At 38.7% G+C, this 24,049-nt stretch overlaps 1 protein-coding gene across 13 annotated transcripts in view; it reads right to left on the bottom strand.

Moving 5' to 3' along the window:
* The window catches only part of nectin1b (nectin cell adhesion molecule 1b), a 252,864-nt gene that overhangs the window by 169,956 nt on the left and 58,859 nt on the right, over positions 1-24,049 (bottom strand). For 8 of the 13 annotated variants that reach the window (XM_079621251.1, XM_079621245.1, XM_079621248.1 and 5 more), the window contains exons 2-6: positions 18,781-19,155; positions 14,964-15,263; positions 13,162-13,279; positions 10,520-10,591; positions 5,831-5,982 (exon numbers count right to left, since the gene is read on the bottom strand). In XM_079621251.1, coding sequence (XP_079477377.1) covers positions 5,831-5,982; positions 10,520-10,591; positions 13,162-13,279; positions 14,964-15,263; positions 18,781-19,155 — 1,017 coding nt within the window. The remainder of the gene's footprint in view (positions 1-5,830; positions 5,983-10,519; positions 10,592-13,161; positions 13,280-14,963; positions 15,264-18,780; positions 19,156-24,049) is intronic. The other 5 variants (XM_079621250.1, XM_079621254.1, XM_079621247.1 and 2 more) reach the window with 1 other exon arrangement.

Here is a 24,049-nt window from a genome sequence, read left to right on the forward strand (position 1 = left end):
GGCGGAAATGTGTAAGCCACAGTAGCTTCTCCAGTGGAAACTTATTCATTCAAATTTGCACCAATTTCCCTGGAAGTTAAGATTTTTTTTTTTTCAAATAGTTTTAAAATACACTACAGGTCAAAATTTCGGAATAATAAAGAAGGTTTTAATGTTTTTGAAAGTAGTATCATGTGCTTACCAGGGCTGCGATTATTTGATAAAAAATATTAGTATATACAGTATCTAGTTATAGTATATATGTACAGTATAAACAATACTATTGTGAACTCTTTTCTATTTTAATACATTTTAAAATGTTATTAATTCCTTCATGGTTACTGAATTTTCAGCATCATTACTCCAGTTTTCAGTGTCACATGACATTTCAGAAATCATTCTATATGCTGATTCGGTGCTCACAGATGATTTCTGATTATTATCAATGAAAAAAAACATTTTTTGCCATTTTTGTTGAATCCGTCTTTTTCCGGGGGTCATGGTTTCCACAAATATTAGGCAGCAAAAAGAGTTTTCAACATTGATAAATGATAATAATAAGACCCATTATTAAAATCAGCGCACCAAATCATCATATTAGAATGATTTTGAAGTCGGAGTAATGGCTGCAGAAAATTCAGCTTATATATATGGAATATATATGGACATTGAAAACAGTTATATAACAACGTAATAATATTTCACAATATTACTGTTTAAATCAAATACAATGCAGCTTTAGTGAGCAGAAGAGACTTCTTTCAACATTATCAAACAATCTTGATTATTCCAAATATTTGGCTGGAAGAGTAGATATGAAATATCAATGAATCATTTGAATTATTTTTATCTACATTTTCTTTGTTTAAAATAATGTTATTGCCATCACGATGCGTCTTTCATCTCATCTAAATTTGTGCAGAAACAGAAAAGACGACAAAACTTTTTTGACAGCAATTTTGCTGACGGGATTAACACTGGTAGAAAGAAAGAAAAACGTGTTGGTCACAAGCGAGAGAAGCAGACAGAGAGAACGAGAAAGAGAGTTGAGAATCTCTCTCTTTGAGATCTCCACAGCTTCTTCTTCTTCACAATGTTATCATCACTTCCACACGGTCATGCAGCTGTTGCAAGCTCCTGCAAACGCGTGCCAGCCTCGCCACGTTCTCCACACACAAAACCCTCCCTCTCCCAGGTGCAGGCGGGCGAACAATGGACAGCCGCTTATGCGGTTCGCAAGAAGCCAGGGCAGAGACGTGTTGCTCGGCATAAGCTGCGTCCCTCTGGCACAGACGCCACAGTTGCCATTACTGTGGGAGCCGGTCACGTGGAGGCTTCGCTTCTCACGCGGACCCTTTCAGGGGTGATGTGTGTGTGTGTGTGCAGCAGAATGAGCACAGAACACTGGTTTTACAGTGTTTGAGTGCGCTGCTTTTGCCAGAGGTATCATTTCCACTCCTGCCATGAGAACGAGGCTGTAATAGCCCATATGTGCTCTTCCGTGGAGAGGTTTCCCTCTAGCCGTGATAAGGACAGATGGGAAAGCCTTATTAGCATCTCGTTTTTGGCCATGCAGGCGGCGGTACAAAACTACAGGGACCGCAAAAGCTGCGTGGGTGAAAATGTACAGACAGTCAATAAGGTACTGCATTGAATCTGGACCGAATGTGATTAGGTTATGCAATTGCAATTTACGGTAAGACACCCCAGGTGAATAAGGTACAACGGTAACTAATAGATATCACCATACTTCCCAAGTTGATTAATTACATTAATAAATACAAATAAAAATAAATTAAAAAAATTCTGAAACGTTATGTTAAAAATGCAAATAAGACTTAAAAAATAAAATAAAATAAATTCTCAATCTGCATACATTTCCAGAACAGAAATCTAAACACTGGAAAAAGCCAGGTTATTATTATTATTTTTCATCTTGGTCGGGAGTCAAAGGATTGTACAGATGGGACTTGGGGCATAAATCAGAAAATGTTCAGGCAAATGTTATATAAACAAACCACTCTGAATAAAACTGTAAAGACTGGTGTATCTAAGCAGATATTTCTGGCTGAGTGCAGAAAAAAAATCATTTTGAGAAAATGGCCTCTAAAAATGTATATTTGAAATCTATATAAACAAATAAATAAACACTTAAAAGTGTATTTAAAATGTTTGAAACAACACGTTGTGTAAAGTCAAGACCAGTGCATGAAAACTTCCCTTAATGAGCCATTTTACTTCTGCAACCTGGTGCATTTTTTTGAGTCAAGATACTCATCCATAAAAATAAGTATAGGGTAAGACTTGATTTTATCCACCGGGCATTGATTGGAGTAGCCGTTACACACCAGAATGGAACCAGATGGTTGTAGGGTTAAAAAGTAAGAGCAATTTGAGATGTCAGTCAAAAAGTAAAGTAATTTCCGAGGCAGAGCAAGTTAATACACTTAAAAAAAAATGATTACAAACTTTTTTGGAGAGATGAATCATCACAATAAGACCAGGAATGTGCATTGCGAAAGTAAAGAGGTCCATTTTGATTTCATGTTGACTTTAAAACAAATGATTCCGCTGCAAGCTCACAGCGACTGCAGTTCTCAATGCGTTGTGCGTAGGCCGAATATCTCAGTCATGGTTATTAATGAAATACTCACAGGAATGTGAATGAGATTAATATGGAGTCATAAAGGGAGAACAGCTGCTGCCATGGAAGTTGTGACTACAAATAAAACTATAATGAACTCATAAAAAAGGCATGATGGAATTGAAAGATTTAACACTGCAGACAAGCACGGCGTATAGAATATTTAAAGCTGCAGTGTGTCATTTTTGCACCACTGGTGGCACCAGACAAAAACTGCTAAACTAATGACTATTTCCCAGATATTTCTCCCATTGTTCGGCTCCCCACAAAAAAAAACAACAACATAGAAATCAAATTGGACATATTAACTTTCGCAATGCACATTCCTGGTCTTATTGTGATGTCTTGCTACTTAAGCAACACAAAAATGAAAAATACCGTATTGGATTCATCACCCTAACAATCTTTCTTCATAAGTATCATTTTGATCCGTCAATATCTGTGAGGTCTACTACAAACAAATAGGGAGAGAGACAGAGGTTCAACGACCTCTGGATGGAATGATCCATCAAAGGATAGACATTGCCGTAGAGGAGGGATCTATCAACAAATGGGCACATGCAATGCGGAAACAATCCCCAGGCATTGCCAAACAGAGGTCAGAAAGAACAAATAAGGCTTTCAGTGCATGTTCTGCTAGTGACCTTTGGCGAGCGAGAAGGAGAGAAGAGGAGACGTGCAACTTTATGAGAATTGAGTTTGCTGAACCCATAGGAAAGGTGTTTCACAAATGAGATGTATATAATAGCTGCTTTACTTTAGCTCAAGTTTCCTGCTTCTAATATTCGTTTCCTAAGAAAATGACTCCAGTAATCTCACATACATGTGTCTTTTCAGTTTCAGAAGAGATCTCAGCAATGTCTCAAACTATTCTGAGATTTTCCATGCTACAAAATAGCAATGAAGTTAGAGATGTCGATATATATTCAATCACCAAACTCAAAGTCCAAATTCTCATATAGTATGATATATAGGAGAATATGGAGCTCATACTCGAGGAGGAAAAAACATCAGTTTTATTCAGAGGTCCAAAACGGAGCAAAAATATGCTGATATTTATATGGTCAAAAAGTAAGATGAAATTCTGATAGCTTGAAACGTAAATCAATACTATCTTAATAACTGTTTAGCAGACTACTTACATAAAATGCAAATAACTATCATAAATGTCTCTCTTTATATAACGATCTTATTAAGATGATATTTAAATGCTGAGTTTTATGATCTCAGCTCCCCAGCTTTAGATCTCAGCTCCCCAGCTTTATTGCGGGGAACTGGGTTTTTACTCATTAAAAATATAAGTTATCATTCAGATGACAGAAAGCATGCAGTAGATTTCATTTTTTTCAGGAAACGTTTTGTTCATGTTGATTTTTTTTTTTGGCCTTAAGATTTTTGCATATCAAAAATGATCAATGACATGTAAACCATTGTCTCAATTCATTTTAGACAAAGTTGAGACTTAAGGGATAGTTCACCCAAAAATGAAAATTCGGTCATCATTTACTCACCCTCAAGTTGTTTCAAAGCTTCATAGTAGAAAAAAAAAGATACTATGGAAGTCAATGGGGTCCATCAACTGTCTGGTCACCAACATTCTTCAAAATATCTTATTTTGTGTTCAACAGAAGAAAGAAACTCATACAGCTTTGAAACAACTTGAGGGTGAGTAAATTATGACAGAATTTTCATTTTTGGGTGAACTATCCCTTTAAGTGGAATATAACCGATAACTCAAAGAAGTCTCCTAAGCTATAAAAAGACCAATCAAATGTTTCACTGCAAAGCACCAAAGTTCCGTCGACTCACATCGTGACCCACTGCTGAACTCTCACCAGTCGCTGCATTGCAATTTTGAAAACGATCAACAGAATCTCTTCCAAAGCAGAGGTGCTCTATACATATCAGCGGCAGACATTTCCTGCCCGCGGAATATTTTCCTTCACCACTCCTCATTCAATATCAGCCATTCAGACTTCCATTAACGTTTTGCCCGTGCCTGCGGAGCGTATCATCAAAACCTGTCACGGAACGAGATGACATCACCGCATTCCCGACACATCACCAGAAACGCCAGCTGAGGCGCCGCGGGACGAGGAAGGTCTGAAAGTTTACACTCAAACACACCCACGCACACAAATAAATGCAACGACAGAGAAAAGCCGAGCCGTTGACTCCAGCATGCAAAGCAATGCATGTTAGAAGCTCTCTATTGAAGCGAAGAGAGAGGCGTACAAGCTATTATCAGAACAAAACTGCAGATGCCTACGCTCTCTTCAAATATTGGACCAATTTTGAGGTTCTGCTCGGCAATCTAGAGCACCATCACCTCCTTTCATTATCGTCTTTTGTTCTTAATGTATTGCAAAGCCTGCAGAGTGAACTACAGGTGTTTGATATGACAATTAGAATGAAGGCAGAGGAACGGCTCCAGTTTTGCTCTGTTTTCATTTGTAGTTCTTGTTTTCACCCAAGAAAAAGGCGGAGAAGACGGAGAATATGTGGGAGACGAAAGTAGCTTGGAGAAATGCGAGTTTGTTGCAAAGTGCCTGTGATCAATACTAAAGAGGCAACAAAACTGTGATGTTATTTTGGGGAAAGAATGACAGGGCGCTTTATTCTTTATCTCGGCATCTGTCTCTGAGTGTGTGTGTGTGTGTGTGTGTGTGTGTGTGTGTGTGTGTGTGTGTGTGTGTGTGTGTGTGTGTGTGAGTGAATATTGTGGGTGCTAGCAGCCTGATGTATGATGTGACTGTGAGAAATTAAAGAAAAGGAAATGACAGCATTTTCTTCCTCTTCGTTGTCAGGTTGTACCAATAGACCAATGGGTAGGAGGCCACAAGAGCAGCACAGTGCATATATAGATGTATAAGTATTTATACATCAAAATATATAGCTGGCTTTATATTTTAAGAATGGGGTCCCTTTCAAGATGATCACGGGGCTCCGAAAATCCCTTAGCTTAGTGTTCAAATACTTTTTGTGGTCACCATATCTGTGTGTTTGATGAAGAGTGTTCAATGAGTTTGTGTAATAAAGGATTCTATTTTCATTGGCTTGTGTTGACATGCCGTAGGGCCTACGTGAAATGTTCACCTCCAACAAAACTCACATTTCTGGAGCTACAATCGCCTCAGCCCATGGTTAATGCTTTCCCAGCCCAAACACACTCACACACAGAAACTCGGATAAGCATCCACAACTTACCCGTCACGTTGACCTCTACCAATCCAGAGCGTGTGCCGATGCTATTGGTGGCGTCACAGACATACGTTCCTCCGAGCTCGTAGGTCACGGGGCCTTTGAAGAACAGGGTGTTGTTCTTGATTTCAATATTATTGGGAAGTGATCCATTCAACCTGAGAGAAACAAACAGATGATATGTTTTTAGTTCACCTGTATGGAAAAAGATACAAGTTTGATGGGAGACAATACCAGTAGATCAGCCGTCATTGCGAGGACAGATTCAATCTACTTTGTTGTAACAAACCAAACATACCAGGCATACTTCAAGAAATACACATCTCAAACCGACTGAAAAAACGACTGAACGAGCCCTTACAGGCCTGAATGCTGCCCCAGGACAGAGGGTGTGATTTGAAATGGAAAAAAAACAAACAAAGACAAAAAACGGAGATGTCATATGTGGGAAAAAAGAGTGTGTTATTTTGCTGCCACACAGTTCTGGGCTGCTGCACCTGAAGCTGGATCCCAAGAGACTAAGACAAACTGATCAAAAAATGTGGAGTCTGACTCTTGGTGGCTACCCTGAGACTGTAGTGTCCTACCTGATTGTGGCCTAATTCTGAATTCTTCAAGGTTCAGCTGCCCAGCGGGTCTAAACATGCCCCGTTCTTCCTCTAAAGCTAGACAGAGGTCACAATCTCTGGCGTGCTAGTGGCAGATGCTTCTTATCAGAGATCAGTATAAGGATGCCTCCCCAGGCACCAGACACCTTCAGATCATCTTGTTCCCACTTAAGTTCCTTCCTTCCATCTAAATAACACCCAATCTACCATGTCTTTCAGGGTCTGGACAACTGGTGGTGTCCTTTATAACGACCTTTCAACTAGGACCCTTCACAGCAAACATTGGTCCGACGGCAACATCGTGTCCCTGGTCAAAAATAGTCGCGGTAGGATGGCATAAATTGGTAAAAATATGTAACAGAAAAGATAACGTCAAAGACTTTGAAATTACCAAATTTACAAATTCTGGACAAAAAAAATATATAAATTTAATTATAAATTATAAATTAAAATTATACATATTTGCAGATCAATTACAATAAGGAAATTCAAACGTTCCTCGCCTAAAGAACCAAAACAGCAGTAATTGAACAGTAATTTACTATAATTATAGTATACTTGTGGGATAAATCGTTAATTGTGGTTATTAGTATTAACACAAACTAGAACATTTGTGTATTTTATCATATTGCTGCTGTTAGTTTCATAACAGCAATAAACCAGTTGCAGTGATTTTACCATGGTTAAGTTGTGTTGTAAGGAATGACGCAAAGCAGAGCAATGGCTACTAAAAGTTTAATTACAAAACATACAACCCTCAACAACACACACACACACCACTGCCTCGATCCTCAGACAATTTCACGCAAAACCTAACTTGGGCTTGGGTTGTATTGTTTTTCAAATGCTTTTATTCTCGAAGCAGAAGTCGTCTGCCTCCTTTCTAAACTGTTGCTATAATATTCATAACCTGGTTCAGGACATGGCCTGTGAGACAGCTTTCAGCCCCCAAAAATGCAGAAGGTAATAATGTGTTTCTCTAAAAGCTGACTGCTGCAAAGCAATCTGATAAGATCCTGCAGACGGAAGACGGGAGGGGAGATAGATAAGGAAATTTGTCACAATGAGCTGTCTGAAGATAAACTCTGAGCGTGAGTGTTTATGACTGTTCTGCTCGCTTTATGATATATTTATGGTAAGAATCTCTCGGGCATGTTTTGATAGCTGGGAAATTAACGCAGGTCTGAAATTGAAAGTGTGTGCGAGAGGGAGACTGCGTATGAGTACTTGCATCATAATTCAATGTGAAATTTAGTTGAGTTATATTCCGTATAGTCGTGCTTAGCCAGACTTTTGAATATCGGCATAAAGTCTGGCCCGAATGGTTGCTTATTTTACCCACTTGGACAGGAAAAGACTAAAATGTAAAGCGACCAATCACAGTTTTAAGGCAAGTTTATCTGAAATTGTTGCATATTAGTTGTGTCAAGCCAGACAATCAGATTAGAGCTTGCCAGACCAAGAAAGCACATTCCATTTTTTTTTTTTTTACAAAATGCATCAAGTGGTTGCCAAACATATTGTGACTCCTTTAAGGCTGGGACTATATTTTTTAAAGTCTGTGTGAAGCAGAAGTTGAGCCTGACTTTACTTCAGCAGTGTAACGTATTTCCAGATGAAACTGAACATTGAATGAGATCAAATAGACGGAGAGGATTGATTTTAGCGTACCTCCTCGTCATCTCTAGTTCGCAGCAGACTGACTGACTGACGCTTAAATAGAAGTGGTTAAGAACGTTTAACCCAATCAGAGATAGAAATCCATTTGACTAAAGATTATGTGATTAACTTGCGCGGATTGATTGTTCAAAACAAGATTTGCAATGTGCGCTCAAAGAGCAAATAGGTTTCAATTTATTTAATTCAGACTTTAATGCTGAAGTGTCTTTTTTCCTCCGTGTTAAAATAATTTTCTGTAACCATGCAGAGACTATTTGTGGATTGACTGAAAAGAGTAAACAGTGGCGCTTAAAAAAAAAAAAAGTGTATTTAAGAATCCGACCAGCCTGACATAGCAACAGCAGCTCAACCAATAGCGTGCTTATCAACCATTATTAGATTCTAGGAGTGTTTAGGAAAGTGATTTTTTAAAATTCCATCTGGTGGTGCAGAAATTACACACTTCACACAGACCTGAATGTTCCTCCCAAAGTTTTTCTCTGTTCACTTTCAGAACGGGCCGGCATGTGTGTAATATTCATGCATAGCGTAAAATATTCAGCGTTTATTCGACGTAACAGACTTCCGCACATTTGTAATTGAACTACTTGTGCTTGTGTGTGTTCCTCCGTAGTTGCTCTGGATTGAAATGTTCTGCAACAGCGCGCTGATGACCTCCAGTGTAGCGCCCAGGGGACCCTTCAGAACACATTTGGTGTCCGCTCTGCACTGCTGCTGTGGCCGTCCCCTCTTATCTGTCACGCCGGCGCCCGCGTCTCAACCCATCACTGTCTTCTCTGCCGCCTCGCTCTGTAATCACACCATTCTCTTCTCTCTTACCTTTTTTCTCTTATTGTTTATCTTCTCGCTTTTATATCATCACCCACAGTTTAAATGAGACAAATATTCTTGCTCTTTTTAGCGCTGTTTGCCAATTACGCAGAAGCTTTTATCTGCTTTTATAAGTGAGTTGAGTCATCGAGTGTTAGTGTGCATGTTCACAAAAATGTATTCACATGAATGAAACGCACACAATGACACTACTTTGATTTGGACCAGCAATAAGCAACCACATCAGAAAAAAATCATTCAGAGCATTTTAGCAATGCCATAGCAACCAACAACAAAACCCTACACAGGGCGACAACTTCTGCACTGACGAGGATCAAACTTTTTCCCTCCAAATGTTGAACTTCCTTCCCATTCCCATTGTCTTGTACCTCATCAAACTCCCTGTTTCCCCCCCACACATTTCATCCCTTCATTTTCTTCTCTTTTATGATACTTCCAGTCTCAGCATACCAATTACTAATAAAAATGCCTCAAGAAGACCTTAGCGCCATCCGTAAGTCCCTCTTCACAGAGTTGGCTGCTGTATATGTGTCCTTTGATACCCTGAATAGCCCAGAATGCTCAGCGCTTTCCTCTCTCTCTCTTGTCCTCTCTCATTAAAACTCACCCCGGTCCACACAGGCAGTGTACCCTGGGCATTGCCAGCTATTAATCCACCACAGCTGAAGTCCGGTGACATGTTTTCCTTTCCCAGCTTTCACTGCCTAATTACAGAACAAATTGCCACATTTATCTCTCAGTTTTTGCTGCATAATTCCTCCATTTTTAACTGTAACACACGACTAGCTCGTCCAATGTTTTCCAACATTGTTGGTGGTGTTCGCTATTGTACGCGTTTACATGTGCATTCATGGGAATCAGCTGAGTGATGAATGATAGGGCATTTTGCCGTGCTAATTGGCATATAAGTGTGGCGGCTACGGCGTGGCACTGAATAAAAATGCTGCACTAGGGAGTTCAACCAGAAGGTTATATTGGTCATATTACAAAGTTGACCTGACCCAGGGGTGCAGGAACAATCTGGAACAACACATTAGAGCCTTTTCACCTTGTCTCATGAATATAAATTACGAGATGTAACTAGTGATAGGCTGATAGGTGAGGCCAATTAATCGCCATTAGCTTGCAGAGTCCACTTGGCCAAAGTGTGTATGTTCTAAGATCTGCCAACAGTCTTTTAAATGGATACCTAACAATTACACTGCTCTACAATTTTCTAAAAGTCGTCTACTTCAGAGATAAAAAATGTTTCTTAAGTATTTTGATGCGCTGAATTCAATTATTACAATTAAAACAACTGGGTGGCAAGCAGGGCAGGTGGCGCGAGTGCTAATGAGTGTAACCTTCGGGCCACACCGGTCTCGAGTCTCACACCGTGTCCAAACCAGATGTGAGGCGATAAGATTCCAGCGACAAATAATTTGTCTGTCCACACTAGACGCGACGCGACTGAGACGCGATACAAATCACAGCCAATCAGAAGAGCGCTCTCTCTGCAAGCTCCCGGAATTTGCAATGAAGTACATAATCAAATTCATGAATATTACACTATTTAAACATTATTAAAAATACATACCGAGTTACTGAAGCAATCGTTGTCATAGAATACACTTGTCTGTTGATCTGAGGTGAGATGCTTTCAGTACGGCTATAAAAAAACACACAACATGATATTCAAACTCACACAGACGCTTTTAACATTGCATAAAGCACATGCAAGACGAGATAGGACCAGGCCTGGACTATTTAAGTTGTGTTTTATTATGTTTATATGCGGCAGTCGTCCATGAGGGGCCATTATATGAATTTTTTTTTTTATTAAAACTTTGCGTTGATTGTTCGCTGGTTCCCACCTCCGAATATGTGTGCATAGTTTAGTCTTATTCAGTGTCTACTTGGCTTGTCTCTTGTATTAACAAATGGAGCAACTCTTGCCACTGTCCAGCAATAGTCTGCAAGCATTGGCTCCATTTGAAGTTATCTGCACTGCTCACACAAGTATGAGGCATCTCTGCTCCCTTCGGCTAAACAGAAATGTGTCCATTTGCAAAATCAAACACTGACAAATAAGAGAGCACGACACTGTATGACAAGGGTGCAAACTTCAGTTCCTGGAGGGCCACATCCCAGAAGAGTTTAGCTTCAACCCTAATGAAATAGGGGAAAGTGTGGCACAACCTAACGCTTTTTGACTTGCTCAGTTTGTGTAAACCTACCTAGGGTTCAGAGCATATTTTTTGTCTAGTTAATACAGTTTATACTTTTTTCTTGATATACCCCGAAAGAATAGAAGCGAAATGTGACTACATACCCCGTAGGCACATTGTAACATGACAATATGACAGCTTAAAATGTTATATGATCTAATCAAAAAATTATCCAAGACAAAATAAATTATTTTGTCAAAAAAAAAAAAACAACAATTATGAACTATTTCATATAAAATAATGGATTTTTTTTTTTTTTTGAGTTTGACAACAAACACACCGCAAAACACAGCTATACAGCATGGTTAAAAACAAAATAATAATAAATAAATTCTAAACATTGACTCTCAGTCTTTATTCACCTTTCGGTTTCTCAACAGAATTCATAAAAGTATAGAATAGAATAGCATTTATAATAGGGGCACGTTGTAACGCAGTGTTACAACATACCCGCCGGTGCAACTGTGATTTAAACCCTGCTAGTGTGTTCTGCTTGCTAGATCAGCATTAAAGAACTATCTCTGTTAAATAACAGATATAAGATTAAAATAATATCACATTTGTCTCATTTGTCACATTTTAAATAAACACAAAAAACAGAGATGAAAAATAAACACAAGACATTTACTTTTGCAATGGTTAAATAAATGTTTAGTGATATCTTCCAAAGATTTCTGAATTTTGACGCGTTTTTTTCTCTATATAGTGTTGATATGGTAACTTATAAATACTTCAACACATGTCAGCATGATGAAACTTAGTGTATTTAAAACAAGTGTGTTACAACTAGCCCTGCGTTAGGTTGTGCCCCGCTCACCCCTACACCTGATCCAGCTCATCAAGTCCTTCAGGCTTATTTGCAAACTGTGTGTTGGAGCAGGGTTGGAACCACTAAACTATACCTTATATTAATGTGTAATGATTAATACACGTTTAAATGATTGAGCTATGGTTGCTACAGCCTTGACCTCACATAAACACCAGCATTGTCCACAGAAAGGTTATCAAAACAGAGCTGAGACTGTGCAGTCATCATATTCATTTGATAGGCAAAGCAATGATGTCATCTTTTGCCAACATAGTTTGCATCCAAACCCGTAGCACCAGAAACTCGACAACAATACCCATCACAAGACTCATAATGACAAACAAGACTCAATCTAGCTGTATATCTCGTTCACTGTTCTTTCAAACCAGTATATTGGTAAGGTAAACATACAGTACAAAGTATAGCTTATTTTCTCATGTTTGATCTTGTTTAAAGGGCTATCAATGGCTCCGTGAATTCTGAATAGAGCCATTGTAAACGTCCTTACTTATCTTGATCGAGTGCTAACCACAAATGAATGAAGTCGTAGTTTACTGAAGGAAATTGTTCTGTTATCACTCATAACACATCTAAGCTGTCATGTAGTATTACAGTAAACTGATGTTTGAAGAGCACTCCTCTGAAATATTCAGTCATCATTTATTTAGTGTAATGATGCCGATATACACAACCAGTCAAACATTTGGACACACTGATAGTCATGATGTAAAGGCCTAAGCTTGACATTAGGTTTGAACACAAATATAAATTATGCAGTGCTATAAAAACTATAATTTAGATCACTTTTAATCCATCCCTTTAAAAAATAAAGGAAAATCATGCAACAAGTGTTTAACATACAAGTCAACTCTTATTACAGTTGAAAAGTAAAATCAAATAATGTATTCGTTTAACTTTTATCCGTTTGTGTTATTTAATAATTGAATAATTAATTTACAGTCAAATTCTGGAAAAAAAGCAGTAATAAAACATGAGTAGGTGTGTGCAAACTTAGCATAAATGAATGCCTGTAATGTGTACTTGAAAAAAGATTAAGTACATAAAAAGAAAGGACTTTTTTTATTCCTCACTATGCTTCTCATTTAATAAACATTACTCATTCATCCCAATTATATTAATAAGCTGAGACAACAAAGTGACTGTTGGGAATGTGGATTAGTAGGTCAGGAGAGAAGAACTCACAGTTTCCACTGGTAGACGGTGACGGGTGGGTTGGCGTCTGCGTTGCACGTGAGCTGCACGTTTGGACGATTCAGGTACCAGTTCCCGTCAAAGCCCTCGATTTTAACCTCCGGCTCATCTGCAAAAAAAAAAGAGCAAAAGAGCGTCTTCAGGCAGGGGCTCAGGTGGCTGTTCGGGGTCACATGACTTGTCGATGGGTGCATGTCATAATACTGATTAACGATCTGGGCTCGTAGCTGAAAGGTCAAGAGTTTATTTCTTAAGCGATTGGGAGGAGAGCCAACACATGAAGGGTTACTGAGACTACAACCACCACTGTGCCCTTTAGCTACCCACTTAGCCGCAAGCTACTCCAGGGCAACTATTCCAGAAATTGGCCTAATTGGATAAGAACCTCAGCTAAATGCCAAATTTCAATTCATTACAGCACAATTTTTTTCTATTAATGACGGTATTCAAATGCACTGCATACTTGATGGTACCGCCGGTCAGCGATTTCTATGTCTCTTCAGATTTATTCTTAATTGCTTTTATGAGCATGTATAAGGCGGAGGAAATTCAATTTGGGAAATGTTATACCAAAGGGTAACTAGATTAACAAAACATTCAAAGTAAATGAAGAATCAGGACGAGTGATTCTCTGTGAACTTACCGTCGCCCTAAACACGGCCTTTCACACAGGCGACCACAATAACAATATATTCTATAGCATGGTGTGGGAGAACGGGTGGATTTCCTCTATCAGTGGGCTTTACGGGGGCTGTTCTAAACTGCCCTAAACAATAGCTGATAACAACAGCGGCTGAGACAGGCCAGTGACACATCTCTTCCTGCTCCGAACCTCCTCCGCAGAACTTGTGCAACACAACAGCGTAAATACTAACTCACATTTTTAGACATTCTTTGACATTCCGTTGGGGTTTTATAATTGTCATTAATTGGATTACAATATTGTATGACATACATTTATGTCAATTTGTGATGTACAATAGACTATGTGATGTATAATATATGTAAAACCAGTCAAAAGTTTGCAATTATTAATACTTTTTTGTCATATTTTGAAAGATATCTTGTATGCTCACAAAGGCTGCATTTATTCTGCAGTTTTCTATTTTAATATAGGCTACTGTAGTTTATTCCAGCGATGTATATTCAGCATCAGTCTTCAGTGTCACATGATCAGAAATAATTTAAATATGCTGATTTGGTGATCTGTTATTATTAGTGCTTATTGGTTTAAAACATACATTTTTTGCTAATGGAAACTGTGATACTTTTTCTTTAGGATTCTTTGATAATTAAAAAGTTCAAAAGACCAGCATTTAATTCAAATAAAAAAATCTTTACTTGACCTAACTGTCTTTATTGTCACTTTTGATCAAATTAATGTGGCTTTCCTGAATACAAGTTTCAAATAATCTCTTTTCACCCAATCTGTTGAATGCTTTAAATGTATCACTGTTTCCACAAAAATAGTAAGCAGTAGAAACGTTTTCAACATTGATAATTCATATTTGTCAAATCAGCATATTATAATGATTTCTGAAGGATCATGTGGCACTGAAGACTGGATTCATTTCAATTCATTTTGAAATATATATAAAACAGTAAAAATATTTCACAATACTACTTTGTTATAAATAAATAAATACAGCCTTGGTGAGCATAAGAGACTTCTTTTAAAAACATGAAAAAATATAAATTATTCCAAACTACAGTATGTGTATCACTGTAAATCTATGAATGCCGCATTGTTTCTGCAGGAGTTTGAAAGATATGAAGAAAAACATTGTTCTTACACTGAACGTTGAGTATGACGCTGTCGGTAAAGCGCTCTGCGCGGTAAGTGACGATGCAGGTCAGCTTTTGTCGGTGGGTCTCGCGGCTGGGCAACACGATGTAGTTGCTGCGCACGGTCACAGTGCCATTCGGATTACGCGTTTCCTGAAAAGTGGCCTCTCCCTTCAGAGTGGTGTCCCATTTGATGACGCTGGGAGGCTTGCCGTTAGCCGACATGCAGGTGGCCACGGGCATCTTGCGCTTCGGAGTCCTTGCCACGATGGTGGGTGAAGTCAAGGACATCTTGGTCACTGGCCGTGCTGGATAAAAGAAGTAAACAGTCAATACAACAGGGAAAGGAACATTGTAGAAGATACTTAAATTCTGTGTGAACAGGAGCAACAAAAGGTGCCCTTGAGAGTTGAGGGGAAAAAATCCACTCCCTTTAACACTAATCTAATGTTCTGAAAAGTCGTTTTCTTCCCGTCAGTACGAATCAAGCAGTTCACTAATTTCTTTTTTCCCCTTCCCTGTGTTCAAAGCAAAAGCATCAGTCAAGCACTCAAACAGATGTAGAAACCACTCATTTCTCACGGTGCCCAAAGTCATCCAATCTCGATCCTTTATGAGCTGCCAATTAGCAATTAAAGAGGCCTGGATCAAAAGGGAAGATGTGTGTTTATGCGAGTGCGTGTCAAAGAGTGCTGATAGTGGGTCTGAGGTTTGTGGCGAGGGTTGATATGACATGAAGAGGCTCTTTGAAAAGCACTGAGCTGGTTATCCCCATTCAGGTTGCTCGTTCTTACTGCGATGCCAGCATTCTCAGAGGACGCATGTGAACGTGATATACAAAATGGGCTTGGGAGCTAACAAGCCACATCAGTGAAAAAAAAAAAAGATCACAGAAAAAAAAAAAAAAACCCTGTACTTGAGCCAAGCAGCTCCCTTTGCTGGTTTAATGGAAAACATATCAACACTTCATTTCTAATTAGATCTGCAATCAGTGGGAGCATAACCCACCCCTCTAACGAGATACTCCTCTCTTGCACTCCAACACACACACACACACACACACACACACACACACGCACGCACGCACACACACACACACACATACACCATGTTGTTTTTTTCTAACCTGTGCAGCTTCCTAATGCCTCCTACATACTGTGATATTTCTGCAATCCTTTAAGATCATTACAAATCACACTGTTCAACACGGATCTAAAAACTTGGGAACGACATGTGTGTAGATGACACCTGTTGAATCCTAGGCTACGACGCTAGTTAGTATAAACATCATCAGCATGTGCTAGTGGTAAACAAATAGAGCAAGATGAAACGCACTTTGGCAATTGTGGTTTTTATGTGTGCTGAAAAAAACAGGAGGATATGGATGCGGTCATGACTAGGGGAAAGAGGATAACTTGGCATGCCAATTTTGCAAATGGAGCTTGAGATAATTAATTTTAAGTTGTAGTGCCATGTCACGTTGACCAATGCGCAATTTCATGTTGTATTTTTATTGGCTAGTCAGTAGATGAAGGCCGCAACAGCCAGGGTTATTTTCGTAAACGAAAACTGAAACTACGACAAACTATTTGGTCAAAAAACATTTTCGTAAAGTGAAATAAAATAGAAAAAAAAAAATAAAATGAAAAACTAAAACGGAAACAAAACTAACAACACTTCAATTAATACTTAGCAAAAATAAATATTAGTTTTCGTAATTAATAAGCTCTCATCCTGTTGTGCACTATATTCCAAGTCCTCAGAGGTCATATGATGTATGGATCGATATATGATCTATTGCTGGGATTCCAATTTTATTTTATTTTGTTTGTCAGCCAAACCCCTTTGACCTCAAATATTTACTTGAAGTACTTCCTGAGATTTTCAAGTTAACATTTTAATAATTTAACAACATATTTGCATGTTCAAGGTTCTCTGATGTTGCTTAACGGCATTTTATTTGCAGGTAAACAAATAAAATATTTAATCCTTTTTACATTTTTTATGATTCAAATACTTATTCATCCGGTTTCACAGACAAGGTGTAAGCCTAGTCCCAGACTAAAATACATGTTTGAGACGTTTTAGCTGAAAGCAACTGGCACTGACATGTTGAATCTACTTAAATGCCCTAAATGAACTAAGGCTTAATCCTGGCTTAATCTAAGCCCTGTCTGTGAAACCATACCATTAGCTTTTCATCTACTCATCAACTCACAAACCCCAGGGGTTTGCAAACACTAGTTTGGGAAACCCTGTTCTTCTGTATGGCTTCAGAAGATTTAGAGTCATGAACTGTATGGTGCTTTTGGTCTTTCAGCTCAGACATTCTGCATAACAACTGATTTTGTGTTTTGAGGAATATTAAAACAATACAAGGTTGGATTCCTTTAATTAAATGATAGCCTATCTTTACCTGTGTGTGCAGATATTCACGAAAACATGTATGAATACACTATATCTGCAGGTCGACTAAAACAGCAGAGTTGGACGCAGCTCTTTCTCTTGTGGTGAACAATGATCAATACTTTTCAAGTGTATGGATGGTTTGATCCAAGCACATTACACACCAGACCTGAAGCAGTCAAGGACAAAGATAATTTTATCTCAAGGGCGTATAGGGTTATGAATAAAATATTTCTGAAACAACATCTACTGTATTTACACCTTACTACCTGCTAACCATGACAACACCTTGTCAAGGCTGAGACTGAGTGCTACAAATATTCAAGAAAATGACACCTATTTCTTGCCTGTCCATCCATAGTGTTATATGTGTGTAAAGAACGTGCTGCTCAGTGCAAAACCTTCTTCTTCAGCTGTAGAGTAAACTTGTTCTTACAGTTGATTAACTATTGCAATTATTCATCCAAACGAATGAATTCTTAGTGACTGAATTAAAAGTTCTTACATGAAACTCATTCATGAAACATGAGCAGACTGAATTTGTGTAAACATTTTGTAATATTATTTTGTAAAATGTAACTTTTGATGTGAAAAAAATAAATAAAAATCGAACATAAAAATACTTGCACACAATTTCCATAGAAAACCACACTGAATTTTGCAGTTTATGTGTGACTAATCTTATACAACTTGTAGCATTCAATACCAAAAGTGTTTACAAGTGTTTACACAAAAGTTTTTTTTTTTTCGCATTACATTTGAATTTTTGTATAAATTGTCCACAAATCAATTACAGTGTAAACTGTCACATTTAATGCGAATTTGCTCATGTTTTGGAACCATTCGTAAAATAATTTTTGTTAAAAAAATGTTTTTCCAAATTGTATATACCGTTAAATTGTATATACCGTTATATGAATACAAATTTCAGCATTGTATATTATTAAAAAATGGTTATGCACAATTTACACAACTTGTAAACTGTTCGCAAAACATTCTTAAGGAAATTTCAAACAAATTTCAGTCACATTCAATGCGATTTTTTTGTGTGTAATTTCATAAAACCATTCTAATGTGAATTTTTGTGTTTTGCACATTTTTGTGTAAATCATTCTTGAAAACAAATTCTTACATAAATTGTACCGTTCAATGTGTAAACTGTACGTATAACTATTCTTACACACATTTTAGCATTGAATAAATGTTTGTGAACAAATTACACACATTATCTGCTTGTTATATGTGAATGAGGCCCATTGTCACATGAATGTGACAATTTACAGAATGATTTTATGAATAACAGAAATTTGTTCTGCTCATGTTTCAAGAATGAGGCCCATTGATCGTCTTTTTGTGAATGAGCTCTTTTCACAGTAGAACAGAACTATATGGTTTAAACTGCCAGTGCGGTGGTCTTACCAAAGACGGTGAGGTTGACCATATTCTCCCTGTTGCCTGCTGGGAATGTGGTGTACTCGCAGATGTAGGCCGCTTCATCAGAGAGCCGTAGGTTGGTGAACACAATGGTGGTATCCTCAAGAGAAGAAGGGGTCCTCTGGCGCACAGCAGGGTGCTTGAAGCTCACACGGTCTTTGAAAGGGGGCAGCACAGATACTCCCAAGGCTGGGTTGGCGGTGGCCACGTTTTGTTTGCTGCCATTTATCACCTTTTGCCAGGTGACCTGAGAGATCTTCACTGGTGGCTTGCCGTTGATGAAGAGACATCGCAGCTCGACCGTATCACCCACAAATCCAGACTTGCTGGGGTCCGTCTGCACCGACTGCCCGTTCCCCGCTGCAGAAAGACAGGAAGAAGGACATTACAAACAAGTCAACCAATCAGAGCTGAGAACGATGACGGAACAATTCACTGTACTAACTATGTGGCATCATTTAAGTTCAAAGTCAAAATGAATGTAGGAAATATTTTATGATCAAGTAAGTTGATAGTTAAAACATGCTAAAAACAGACTACAAGCACATGGTATCTGGTCTTCCATATGTTTTTTGTATTCACGATTAATTGATAAATTGACCATTAATCTGAACAACAATCGACTATGCATCGTGAAAATTGACAACTTTGGCTGAAGTAACATCTCCAAATTGACTCGACTCTGGCTTTCACGCTACGTGAGTGCGTCCAAATAGCTAGCATGCCCATTCAACAAGAGTACTTAAAAAAAAAACACTGCCTTCGTCGACAAACAGAACTAATTACAAGAATAGCAGCGGTGTTTACAGGCAGCATTAGGTCTTCAAGAGCTCCGGATGTAGACTTTCCCTGCATTTGTAATGATAGTAGATCTCCCCCCCACCACCACCCCCCGACACTGATCCCGACTGCCAAACCTCCCACACCACTCCATCCTAATTATTTCTCATTGGTAAACATCTCGGTGACAGCCTCAAGCACCTATTAATGGAAACAATGTGGGATCCAGTCTGAGTGAGCCCACAATGATGGCACTTGAATTAAGCTACAATAAACCAGGCAGGCAATTAGTAGTAAACGAATGGGTTTTCTATTTTTTCCAGTAATGGCTTTCATGAGTTTGAAGGTATATGTCACGTAGAGGATGCAACCATTGCCCCTAGTTAAACCAATAGTGGCTTTGTCTCTCTAGATAACCCAAAATACGTCTTGCCCCATGGTCAAATGTCTTGTTTTGGCAGGCCCCTTGTCTTTTGTCTCCATGGTGACCTTCTCTTACCCCCTCCAGCTGAGAATGAAGTGTCAACACTCAAACCCCTCCTTCTTGCCCTTCCTTTTCTCTATGTCTCGCTTTCTTGCACGTGGCATTACTCATACTTTTGTTTAACTACCCCCATTACCTCACCCCCTACTTTTCATTCATATTTTCTTTGTCTTCACTTCCTTAACACCTGACCAGATAACCGGCTTTTCTTACATTTCCAGCCTGTTATGCTTCCTCAGAAGGGCCATGCATCCATGGACACTTTCAGTTCCTGTTTAGCTCTACAGAGGCCATTCATAACAGAAGCTTTCTTGACCCGTTAATAACTCTGAGGCAAACGTGTCTCTGGAGGGTCCATGACTTCTGTTGTCTTTAACAAACCTGTTGTAAAAGACCAAGAGTAGATATATTTCTCCTTGCCGTCAGCTGCTGTTTTGTCCTGTTGGCCTGGCTTCCTGCACAAACATACACTAAACCACATAGCTTCACATCCCTCTTTCCCTTCTCCCTCTCTCTCTTATTTATGACTGGCAAAAGAGGTAATTACCTCCTACAGAGAGACCTTAGCAAAGAGGAAGTAACTCTGAACTACTGTGTTTAATCACGCCACCATAAAAGTTGGGAATACTGCAAGAGGGGAAAAAGTACAGGTTATTTGACCAAATGGGTGTGATTGTGTTTCTAATATAAATATATATATATATATAACGACAATTTGATTTCAAGAATTTAACTTTCAGGGACAATTTAAAGCCTACTTTAGTATTTCATCTTATGGTTTGTTGTTTGTCAGCTTAAAATGTCAACCCTGTTACCATAAGTTTGTATAGTAAACAAGTGGTAATTAAAAAGTGCATGTTTGTAGTAATATCAGTATTAAATTGTCTTAGACGAATGTTGTAGTCTCATGACCTTGAGCACTAGTAATATCAAATTAAAATAAAAAAATATCAACCCTGTGACCTTTCTGATTATTCTTACATTGAGATTAGTACTAACAAAGTATCAATTTAGATTGATTTACACTTAAACACATTGTTTGTTTGATTTTTTTTTTAAATCATATAAAATACATTTTAAAGCTACACTGTGTAATTTTTTTAAGTTGATTCTTAGCTAAAACACTTTGTTATTTCAAAATTATATGTGCTCATTAATATGTAATTACTTCTACCAACTAATCAAATATTCTCGTCCATCTTGTATTCTGTCCATCTTGAAAATACATTAGCTAAACGGGACATACTGTATCTGGAAATTCAAGCTTCGCCTTTCGCGTTTTTACACTCAGTGGCACCGTGACGAATGCGATGGGGGGATTACTCGCGACTGCTGGCAGATTTGAAATAATACGGCCACCGTAGGAGTTAAAGCGCACTCGGAATGGGAGGGGCTAGAAAGTAATATTCAGTTGGTAGTCATATACAATTTCACCGCTAGATGGGAGTAATTCCTACACAGTGTAGATTTAAAAATCATGTTTTCAAACTGTAAAAGGAGCCAGTTTCATGGAATGGCCAATATGACAATAACCGGCACTTTTGAAGAGTAAATTAAATGATCAGGGATCAGCTTCATACTGATAAGGGTATTCGTTAGCCATTTTAAGAAAAGTTGAAAAACTGGTTTGAGCACAGGCACGTTGGTAACATCAGTCATGCATGTTTAACAAGTATGGACAAGTGTTTAAATGCTAAGTTCAAGACTTAAAGGTATTTGAAATCTAATCTGGGAAAAGTTAAACTTCAGACGAAACTTATATATAGTTGGATCTCATGGCCAACGGGGTTGAAACTAGCCACACATTTAAAGAGAAGAGAGAGAAGCAGGCAAAATGTGCACTCTTCATACAGTGTACAGAAGTATGTCTTTTTGTGTGTGTTTGTAAGCTGAGAATTGGAAAAGAAAAGACATTTCAAGGTCGCCACAGCACACACACTTCAAAGAAAGATACGATTTTTGAGAATGCATAGGACTGACCTGAAATAGAAAGAAAACAAAAAAAAACTCTTATTTCTGATGTAGACTCCTCTTTCTCATGAAGTGTTAGACTTGGTAGAGTTTCAGGTTTGTGTTTAACAAGAACGTGGATGTATTTTGATTTATTTTTTGACCATGACTGTCAACACCCGGCATCTGCATGTGGATTAAACTAGATATTTACACCCAAGCAAAAGTTACCATCACAATAATGTTATAGGTGGTTATTTACTGGTCCAAGTCATAAGATAACCCCTAACCCTAAGTATGACCATCATTGTGATCCTAGCCTTAGCAAACACCACTTATAAAAAAGGGGATCCAGCTGGTGATGCGTCAGTTTTTTAACCGATGCACACCAAACCCTTCATTTCTCATTTACTCAGGCCTGTGCGGATGAGATATTTTTGACCAGAGTGTATAGACCCATCAGCAGGCACTGCGAAACGACAGATTGATTGACTAATCGAGTTTGACAGAAAGACGGCTGGCAACCTCTGCACAGTTACCTTGGGGAACACCTGTGTCCTTGTACCCCTTGGTTTGACCCTGTTTCCGCCTGCATTTGCTACCGTGACAGGGTCGAAACAGAAGAAATGCCTTGTGAAGCACCAATATGACTTACAGCTTGCCAACAAAAACCAAAGCAGGTCTAGTTGGAGAGCGTCTGAAATATAGACCTAGTTAACGTTAGCTACATAAAGACATTGCTATTGAGGAATAGTAGAAGCAGCAGGAAGACTATATCCTGCTAAATCCCTTCTCGGAGTCATCCACTTAGACCACCGCAAATAAATATCAGCCATCCCTTTTGGGGGAGTTGTGAGAGAGGGGTAATTTTACGGCTCCAGAACCTAAATCCTCACAATGAGAATCCGAAAGCCTTCGGGCCCCCTGACCCCATTTCCACCTCCTCTTCCTCCACCTCAGGGCTGAAGGGGTCTTCCAAAGAAAGTAGGAGATAAAGAATAATTATAGCCTGCACACTGGAGTTGAACAATGGCGGGCAATCAGAGAGAAAACTTGAGAATATAAGCACTTCTGTAAACAATAAAAGACGTTAAGTTGCTACGAAACGGAAGCAAGGGCAAACAGACTGCAAGAGAAATTTGGAGTTGGCACAATGGTGCCCTCGAAAGCACAACAAAAAAAGTTGAGTAAGATGATCACCTGCAGACATCTGAGTAACGATGAAAGTGAATTAACACACCGCAGAGCAAATCCGTAGGTCTTAAAGTATCATCAAGTAGTCCTGACAAACACACCCAGGGGCGGTGTTTCATACAACATTGACTCTACTTCCATTTCCAGGTCTCTTAGCTGGACTTCATGCAGAAATTCACAACGTGGAGGGGAGTAATCGCATATAAATAACTTTAAGACACATGAAGTCAGAAGAGGCTAAAGCCTTCCCCATTGCTCACGGTGTGTTAAACCATCTCAGTTAATCACGTTGCGGCAATTCACGTTTCATCCACCCATAATGCCATTGAGAAAGGGCATTAAACAAGTCCAACGTGTGTGATTATTCCCTCAAAACTGACACTTCAAGTACAGAATCTGGCAAGACCGTGAGCATGTAGGTGGAAGTCAAGGATGGATGTGGTTTTCCTACCAGAGGGTCCACTCCTAGGCTGCATTTGTTTTGCTAGTCTAAACACTGACCAGGGACCTCCAGGAAAATGAAATACATAAAATAAATGTAGTGCACACTGAAGCATAATACGTCCTGAGCAAATCCATAAAGTTTTGTTTGCGAATTAGCGTTAGTGGAAACCACCCTAGGCGACGCACACACCTCAGATTCACTGCTGAAAAAAGTAGCAATAGGTAGCTTGCAAAAACTTTAAATTGACCTACCTAGGTTAAAAAAAAGCAAATAAATCACTGGCAGCCACTGGTCAAACACCTCGAGACATTCTTTTTTTCTTTACATATAAATCATTAAACATTAATTAAATCACTAAAAAAATATCAAACTGTAAAAAAATAGCCAAGAGCTGTATAAGA

The sequence above is a fragment of the Phoxinus phoxinus genome, assembly GCF_949152265.1.
Source record: "Phoxinus phoxinus genome assembly, chromosome: 8".
Taxonomy (NCBI): Eukaryota; Metazoa; Chordata; class Actinopteri; order Cypriniformes; family Leuciscidae; genus Phoxinus; species Phoxinus phoxinus.